Source organism: Mugil cephalus, chromosome 3 (genome assembly GCF_022458985.1).
Source record: "Mugil cephalus isolate CIBA_MC_2020 chromosome 3, CIBA_Mcephalus_1.1, whole genome shotgun sequence".
In the NCBI taxonomy this organism is placed as follows: Eukaryota; Metazoa; Chordata; class Actinopteri; order Mugiliformes; family Mugilidae; genus Mugil; species Mugil cephalus.
This window is the reverse complement of record NC_061772.1, coordinates 14,204,609-14,213,766: the sequence shown is the minus strand read 5'-3', so window position 1 is coordinate 14,213,766 and position 9,158 is coordinate 14,204,609. Positions and strand designations below refer to the sequence as shown.

General features: G+C 39.2%; 2 protein-coding genes across 5 annotated transcripts; one reads left to right on the top strand and one right to left on the bottom strand.

Moving 5' to 3' along the window:
* Window positions 1-1,172: 1,172 nt before the first annotated feature.
* LOC125005451 (UDP-glucuronosyltransferase 2C1-like) lies at window positions 1,173-3,834 on the top strand. 3 transcript variants are annotated; one of them, XM_047580804.1, is made up of 3 exons: window positions 1,173-1,380; window positions 1,945-1,986; window positions 2,121-3,834. In XM_047580804.1, exon 3 carries the CDS (start codon window positions 2,146-2,148, stop codon window positions 3,718-3,720), a length of 1,575 nt encoding a protein of 524 aa, XP_047436760.1. In that variant the 5' UTR covers window positions 1,173-1,380; window positions 1,945-1,986; window positions 2,121-2,145; the 3' UTR covers window positions 3,721-3,834. The 3 variants fall into 3 exon arrangements, with proteins under 3 accessions (XP_047436760.1, XP_047436761.1, XP_047436762.1); XM_047580806.1 differs by lacking the exon at window positions 1,945-1,986 and having other exon boundaries at window positions 1,183-1,200; window positions 1,301-1,380; XM_047580805.1 differs by lacking the exon at window positions 1,945-1,986 and having other exon boundaries at window positions 1,179-1,380.
* Window positions 3,835-3,989: 155 nt separating this feature from the next.
* Window positions 3,990-9,009, bottom strand: LOC125005455. Of its 2 annotated transcripts, none has more exons than XM_047580808.1 (10): window positions 7,863-9,009; window positions 7,743-7,778; window positions 7,356-7,655; window positions 6,956-7,279; window positions 6,754-6,846; window positions 6,582-6,609; window positions 6,286-6,368; window positions 5,942-5,990; window positions 5,632-5,693; window positions 3,990-5,203 (listed from the first exon to the last, which is right to left on the bottom strand). In XM_047580808.1, the coding sequence occupies exons 1-10, from the start codon at window positions 8,122-8,124 to the stop codon at window positions 5,085-5,087; spliced, it is 1,356 nt and encodes a 451-aa protein (XP_047436764.1). In that variant the 5' UTR covers window positions 8,125-9,009; the 3' UTR covers window positions 3,990-5,084. The 2 variants fall into 2 exon arrangements, with proteins under 2 accessions (XP_047436764.1, XP_047436765.1); XM_047580809.1 differs by having other exon boundaries at window positions 3,990-4,191.
* Window positions 9,010-9,158: the final 149 nt, after the last annotated feature.

The window sequence follows — 9,158 nt, the reverse complement described above, 5'->3', positions numbered from 1 at the left end:
AGGGACTTGCTGGTGACTGTACTGATGTTATCAGTGACATTCCAGTTTCCAACTGCACTGCACTAACACAGACACTACATCTAAAAATGGAATGCATTGACATGTTTTTACATGCAGGAGCAGCAGATAGTTGAGATGGAAGAAAGATTGAAGAGTAGTGGTCATAACACTTCAGAGTTAAAAAGGAAGATGCGGACAATGAAGATGAAGTATAGATGGTAGTAAAAAAACATACCCCCTTCATATCCCTGAAAGATGAGTTAATGTTTTAGAACTGACTTAATGTTTTAGATATACAGGCAAGTTGACGCACTTGCACAGTATGTCGTCACCTGAACGTACCCTGATATCAACTGAGCCCCCAGTGTCCAGCTTTGACCAAACCCCAGAAATTAAATTCACCCTGTGCTCATGTCATATGCAGAAGTGTCAGGGATGGACAGAAGCAGGACTATAAGAATCTGGTGAACAACTAAAACTAAGCTAAAACCAAGGAGATGGGAGGTCCAGGCCCCACCTAAAACCTGTAACAATCAGTGGGGAGTGTGTAGAGGTGGTTCAGACCTACAGCTGGATCACAAACTAACGAGACCGGAAGCTGCTGGACACGTTCTATCAGACTATCGTTGCCAGCGTCCTCTTCTACGCTGTGGTGTGCTGGGGAGGCAGCACTAAAAAGAAGGGAACCTTGCGGCTGGATAAAATGACACAGAATGTCTCTGACATCAGTGGCAGATGCAAGGACCTTGAATGAACAATGTCCACCACTCTACACAATACCATAGTCAGGCAGAGAAGCTTGTTCAGTGACAGGCTGCTGTCTCTGTCCTCCTTCATGGACAGGTTGAGGAGGTTGTTTGTTCCTCAGGCCATAAGACTCTACAGCGCCTCCCTGTGACGAAACAACTGGACTGTGGTCATTGCTGCCACTACTGTATTTTTATTTTTTTTTTACACAATATTATATATTTATATTATTACATAACTTAAATATCTTTCATTTCTGTTACTATGCAATGATATTACTAGACACCGAATTTCCCACGGTATAAATAAAGCATCTGTCTTTCTATTTGTGTTAAGCTACATGTGAATCAGTCATAAGGTAGAGATGCTGACCACAGGTCAAACTCATTTTGGTCAACAAAACTGAACCTTGAACCTGCTAACTGCAACATTCTGTTACCAGCATGTTGAAATGTAAGCTGCAGCAACCCCAGACAATACATAATGATTTTAATGCATTAGATGTCATGGTTTTTCTTAAAGTTTTCATTTAAAATTGCTCTATAATTTTCAGAGTTCAACATATAATTTCACCTGCAGGATTGTAGGCTATTAATTTGTGAGGAGGAACTGATTTCAACCATTGCCGCTGTGGTGAGTAAACGTTTCATATATTTTCACTTTTACTGAAATATTTATCATTTCTTTGACATATAAATATGACATTCGATATGTTGCACTGTGTATCATGGTACATTTAGTAATACGTTATGATCTGTGATAATTTCTGGAGCCATACAGTATTATACTACAGTGATATTATGCACATTTTTCAAATATAATTTGTCTCTCCCTCTCCTTACATCCCCTTTTAAATTACGTTATTATAACCTTAAATGCTCACATACTCCCTTCGGAGAACCAACATCAAAATTAATTACAAAACAGGTTAATAAATTTTCTGACTGATAAAATAAGTCCTATGTACGTATATTATTTATCACTGGAATGAAAGTGTAAACTGCTGAAGGCAGCGACTTGCATACATTTAAACAATAGACTGAACACAGGACACGGATTCAATAAATGGGCCACATTGTTCTTCATTCTTGGAAAAAAAGCCCAGGGAAAGCTTATCCATAATCCAGTTATACAAGCTTCCTCTGGAATGTGTATTTATGTATTTACTAGTACAGATTTTTCACTCTGCAATCACAGAAACAAGTGTCTGCATGCCTGGAGCCACTTCATGTACTAAAGGTTTGTTGTAGATTATATTTTTTATATACTATAATATCACTGACTCACACCGTAAAAAGCTATAAGTAAATGTACTGGTTTGGTATCCTACATAACTCAAATATATTAAAAAAAAATATTTGTGTTTCTTTCAGGCTGAAGCTGACTTCCAGTAGAAACATGAGGACTTTTCTTCTACTATGTGCAGTATTCCTGTCATGGAGGGTTAGTCACGCAGGCAAGATTTTGATCGTTCCTTTGGAGGGAAGCCATTGGGTGAACATTGGGATCATGATCAAAGCCCTCCATGCTCAAGGACATTCTGTCGATGTCGTACGGACCAGTGATAGCTGGTACATCAAGGAGCACTCTGTCCACTACAAGACAATCACTGTTCCTGTCACCGAAGCCTTTAATCACGATTTTATCAAACCCATCCTGAAAAAGATCTTCAGCATAGAAAGAGGAGAGGCCTCTGTTATGACCTTTGTGAACTTGCAGGCTGAAATGTTTAGTGCAATGTTTGACATGCATGGGCTAATATCCAAAATGGCTACGATCATGCTTAAAGATAAAGAACTGATGGATAATTTAAAGGCTCGTAAGTATGACCTGCTCCTTACTGACCCTGCATGGGGTGCAGGTATAATACTGGCTCACGCTCTTAAGCTTCCTCTGGTCTACAACGTACGATGGGTAACTAGTGGCGAGGGACACTTGGCGATTGCACCTTCTCCGTTATCTTATATCCCAATGACTGGCTCAGGACTTACAGACAAAATGAGGTTCATACAGAGGGTCAAAAATCTCCTTTTCTATGTCATATGGCAATTCCAAGACACGTTTCTAATCCACCCACAGTATCAAGCTGTTTGTAATAAGTTTTTCGGCCCAGAAGTTAGATACAGTGGCTTATTACAGGGAGCGGACCTGTGGCTCATGAGGGCGGACTTTGTGTTTGAGTTCCCTCGCCCCACCATGCCTAACGTTATTTATATCGGAGGGTTCCAGTGCAAACCTGCTAAACCTCTACCTCAACACTTGGAAGAGTTTGTTCAGGGTTCTGGAGAGCATGGAGTCATCATCATGTCTCTGGGGACTTTTATAGGTGAACTTCCTGCTGACTTGGCAAATGAGATCGCTGCTGTTTTTGCTAAATTACCTCAGAAAGTCATCTGGAAGTATACTGGTGACAGACCAGCCACTCTGGGTAACAACACCTTAGTGGTTGACTGGATGCCACAGAATGACCTGTTAGGACACCCTAAGATCAAACTGTTTGTTGCTCATGGAGGAACAAATGGAGTCCAAGAAGCTATTTATCATGGAGTCCCAGTTGTTGGTATCCCTGTGTTTTTTGACCAATACGACAACCTGCTCCGTCTGAAAGACAGAGGAGGAGCTAAGATTCTTACATTAGCTACAGTGGACAAAGACGACAACTTCCTGAAGGCCATCCAGGAAGTCCTGAACGAGCCCTCCTACAGGATGAACATGCAGAGACTGTCCAGGCTGCACAGAGATCAGCCAATAACACCACTGGAGAGTGCCCTCTTCTGGATAGAGTTTGTCATGAGGCACAAAGGTGCAGCTCACCTGAGAACTGAGTCCTTTAGAATGCCCTGGTACTCCTACTACTCTGTAGATGTAGTTTTGTCTTCTCTGGCCACTGTTGCAGTCATTACTTTCCTACCTCTTGTCTGTTTCAGGTTGACGAAAAAAGAAAGAAAAGGCATTCAAATCAATAAAAAATGACAAGAAACTGTCCTCTGGCAGACGAGAACTATTTAAATCATGATTTTTTATTTTTTATTTTAATTCTCTAGTGATGCATTCATGTAAATAAAGCTGGAATCCGTTTAAAGTGTGGCAGAAGTTTCTTATTCCATTTTTCCATGGTTATGTTAAGATTATAATTTGTGAGGTATTCACCCAAGCTGTGTAACAATGACAGTGGCCAAGAAGGTGCATTTACATTTACTTCTTTGGTTTTGCTTTACTTTATTACATTTGAAAGCTGATGCAGTTGCTGAAATCAAAACACAGAGAAAAGCCGCTATGTACTGTGGGTGAACAATCATAACTTTCTCAAGTTATTATCTAATAGGTGGAATGGAACAATGACAAACCAGTCACTCTCCTCTTTTCATAAGCTCCCCATCTGTGCGTCTCACAGCAGAGTCATCACAGTCAGTGCTGCCGAGGTCATCAAACTCCTTGGCTAATCTTTAATAAGGACACACTAGTTAACATTTGAAGCAGGCAGCTACTGGACATTAGCCTGCTGATCAATTTCTTAAACACACATATACAGTACATATATACACAGTATGCACATTAGGCTCAAAATGTCTCACATCCAGATGCACAGTATATTTGTCCAACAGCAGTAGTAAGTTAATTATCACTCAAATACACCTATGCTATTACAAATAGCAACTCTGGATTATTATCTAACAAATGTAACATTCTCAGGCTAATACAGACAGTGACATATCAAAGGATAGGGTTGAGTTGTAGAATGTATATAAATGTACTATAAGTTTATGTTATGATCGGCATACAGTATGTCCAAATACAATCCAGATTATATCGGTAACGGCATCTATCAATTTAAATAAAAATATGATATGCAAAGTAATATGTGTTTGTTCGATGTAAAATAATTAATCAAATTTACAGGGAACTCATTGAAATACTTGGAAATTCTAAATTTCAAGCCTCAAGTGTTATTGGAGGGCGTGGGAAGACTTTTGTGAATTTTTACAAAATTTCTACTTTTCATGTAGAAAATCAAGATTATTGAAATGATCATATATGGTTCCATGCCCTTAAGTGGTAAACAAATGTAAACATGTATTTAGAAAGGAAAAAGTGCTGATTCAAGCACGCGTCCACATACACATTAACATTAGGACATTTCTTCATGACACCTAATAAAGCAGTTATGCTAATCGCTCATGAGGTTGAAAACCACATGCTTCTCGGCCTCACTATGCGGCAAAGGGATGCAAATTAAAATGTGTGCTCAAGTTCCCATATATGGTTCCAATTGTATTATTGTTTCATGAAACATTCATAGACAACTTATTTCTTTTATAATTACATGTCTCAACATTTCACAAACAAGCAGGCACTTGATTGACAGCCGAAGCTCCTGAGCGCTGGTTTAAATATTTTTTATGTTTGATGGTCGTGGCATAGAGACTTTGCTGAATTGCTCTCGCAGGTGGATCATCTGTGGTTGGAAAGTTTGCAATTAAACAACGGCTGCTCATGCGTCAGTTTTGGCTTTGAAGATTGTTTTCTTCGAGCATCTTACAGGCCAGAATTAGTTCTTGTGAGGCACACCTCTATTCATGTCTGCCCTACACTGCTACAAATGCACGTGTGGTTTTCTGCCGAAACCAATAACTGACGAACCTGCTGATTACAGCATCATAATAAGCATGCAACATTTTATTATTCTCATTTTCACGTCCAATTTGCCTTCACCTTTACATAGAGCATCTAAAGATATGAAAATCAACAGTCACAGTGAATTTAACAAGTGACTCTACTTTTGGACACACGATAATGACCTGTAGCACATCTGTACAATGTCATAATTCTCATTTAATATGACTTGACTTTACTTTTTAGATGAACAGATAGATAATCCCTTACCTGCAACGCTATACACTCCCTCACAATCATCGTAGTCAAAGGAGCTAGAGACGTTGTTATACCTGTTGAGAAAAGGTTGACAAGCTGAGCAATAATAATAATAATAATACTGTAAAACACGTCAAGTTTAATGGAATCAGAAAATAAAACCAGGCAGAATGTATTTACACTTTCATGCATTGTCTGAATTTCCTTTTTTTAAGTGAAAAGTTGTGTCAGAGTTCATTACTTCAGAGATGATATCTCAATTGAAAAAGTAAGATTATGAGTAGAAGTAATTATTTGTATTGAAACTGATTGATGTTCTTACTCTGCGTCCTCCACTGTCCTGTGGGATTCTTCTTCCTTTTCTTTTTCTCCTGACAATTAAAACAGAAGATTAAGATGAGAAAAGAGTGACAAATATAATCTACTATCAGTTATATATTATTCTTATCAACAGTTAATCTGGACAGTTGTATATACAGCAGCAGTTTGCCTAAAGACACTGTAATGATTTAATGATTTGTGTACCCTGTCTTTTTTTTCTTTCTCCGTTTTCTTTTGGATTATAACAGGACAGAACTCAACTAGACTATGTTTATTGTTATCATGCGTAATTTTATTACGAGTTCTCCAGAGCCTGTCTTTATCTTAATTCCATTTTCAACATACCGCCCCGTGCTTGCAGACCCTGTTCCTCCATGTGCACCGACTCTTCCTCCAATGTGTTTGTATTTTCCTGCTTTTTCTTTGGCCTGTAAGAAAACATAATACAACAGTTAGCAAGGACTTTAATCACAGCACTATTATTTGTATATGGCAGCGGCACATTCATATACATATATGCACCATACTGTAAATACTGCAGTAATATACAGCAGATGTTCACTCTTGTCTATGCATGCAACAGACAGAAGTGCTTCAATCATCAGTCAGGCTAAAAAAAAAAAAAAAATAAAATAAATTACCGTGGTTTGCACAACAAAGATAGGACTTCTGAAACAGACAAAATACAGTTAATGTTCATAATGGGTTTGGTTTGATGAACCAGTCTCATACAGAACAGAAGTTCCTCCTAAATACACAGCAAAATACAGATTCAAAAACTGAGCATTAGATTTTTGATTTCTTTCATCCAACCTGGTTTGCGTGAGATCCACAACAGTACCAGACTGATTAACAATATCAGCATTAGCACTGCACCGAAGATAATCATTGGTCGGGCAAAATCCCCTGGAATCGAAAGCAGAAGAAACAAAACAAAACTCAGAAAAATGAAAGCACTGACTGAAGCAGATGGGGGAAAAAATGCATTTTTAACCATTATTTGTGACATCCTCACCTTTCACCTCAAGATACACAAGGTTTTCATGTGTGTTTTCATGGATCTGCATCTCTTGGATGCAATGCACTGGCAGCACCGTGCAGCTGTAAAGACCTGAATCCCTCAGTACTACGTCTCGGATGGTGAAAGTCGTCTCCATTCGAGTGATGTTAAATGCTTGCACTCGGAGGACGGTCCCGTTCTTCTTCAGGAAAGACTGAATGAGCTGGCACCCACCAGGTGTACGCAGGACCGAAGAAACCGAGCACCTGAATTCGACGTAGTGTCCCTCGTGAATAGTACTCGGCCCAGCCAGCGAAATATCTGCTGGGACAGAACTGGCTGCACGGCAGCAGGAGAAATTAGTGGAAAGAAAAGAACCCAGATGCAATGCTTTAGTAAGAGTAGAAATAATTACCTATAACCAGAATGTCAATGACGTTTTCTCCTTTAACTGTTAATGCAGTGGGAGTGTAATTTGAAAGTGAATACACACAGCTGTACTTTCCAGTGTGCCGAAGACTGACTCTGGGAATGTGGAAGGTGACATCATTTTTCTCTTGTTTATGTGTTATTTTATTGATCTCTACTCCATCTTTCACCAGATAAATGGAAATCTCAGAGTTTTTCTTCCTTCCAAATGTGCTGCAGGTGAGATAAAGGTCACTATTCTCGCTAAGAACTGTCTGCTGGGCCAGGATCCTCGCAGGAGAAATCTCTGTAAGACAGCACAGCATTGATAACAGTATCAATGCACTGTAACAGTATTTTTTACAAATATTTTAACGAGGGAACCTTAACTCACCTTTGGTTTGGCTTGCAACCTGACTTGCAAGTGCACCTTCAAGAAAAAAGTGTTAAAATAAATTAATCATGCCGACTTAAACATGCGCGGGGAGTAGATACCAGTTGTCAGTATACTCACACAGAAGAACAATGATCATGTCCATCGTTACAAGCAGAGCAGCAATGTTAGTCTGTCTCCCCAGCACAAGTTGTGAAACCGTACAGGGGCGTGTACTAGGTTCTTGTCTACACCTGCGGAAAGCTTTTTGAGTAAACTTGCAGCAGCTACAATCAACCACTTCCTGACTTGAGATGAGATTTTGTACCAAAATTAAACACAGGTTAAAGTTTACTTCTGCAAAAAAAAAAAGAAAAAAAACCCCTGCAAACTCACCAGACATCCATCTGCTGTCTTTTGCTGTCCCTGCTTAGTTCTTTCAAGGCATAACGCTCAGGTGATGCAGTAATTACTAATCTTCTCATACATCACAACAGTATCTGTTTGGGAAATTTCCCGCAAATGAGCCACATGAGTTCTGACTGAGCTTTGATTAAATTCATTAGCCAGGGCGTTCTTATCATATGTGGCCTAGACTTAATACAGTGCCTGTCTGTGCTTCCCTGTCAGTATTCAATTAATACGGGCTACATTTCCTTGTAATCGTATTGCTCACCATCTGTTCTGAATCTTTAGTCAATGACTTGCCAGTTCATTAGGCACACTAGAAGTGAAAACAGCCTTATACAACAGTCCTGCACCGAATCCCCCATCTGTTGACTATATTATAACGTCATAATGTTCCGTTTACGTTGAAACATCATAAGAAAGGTGGTGATTAACTGAGTAACTGAAAACATAGTAGGAAACATGTGTGTCAGCACAACACAATGCAAGTCAATAGCGCTACAAACCACAGCCTCCAAAGTGAAAACACAGTTGAAGCAACAGTTATTTTTATCAAATGCTAAAATGCTACAACAGTCTTGAAGATAGGATTTAGTGCTGGGTAGTTATAGGCTTTTGTCTTCTTATATTGTGTGTATGTAGGGTCTTCAGTAACAATCCAAATTGTCTCAAGAGGCTTGACATTTGACATGCTAATTATATGATTTTTCTTTTGCCTTACAGATGCAACAGGATGCCGAATTTCCCTCGGGATGAGTAAAGTATCTGTCTATCTTCGCTAGTGTCCTGAATTCGGTCTGTAGCGAGTGAATATAAACAGCACACACTGTATAGTATATTTATGTACGACCTTTGTACCTTCCAGCGTCCGACCTGCAATAATTGCATACGAAAAAAAAAATATTTGGGGGCAACCAATTTCCTTCTTTCCATACTTTCCATATCTGCTGTGATCTAATAGGATAAACTGGCTCCCAGTGGGCACACAGGAAGAGAAAAAAGTAATTAACAGACACCCCCGGGATCACA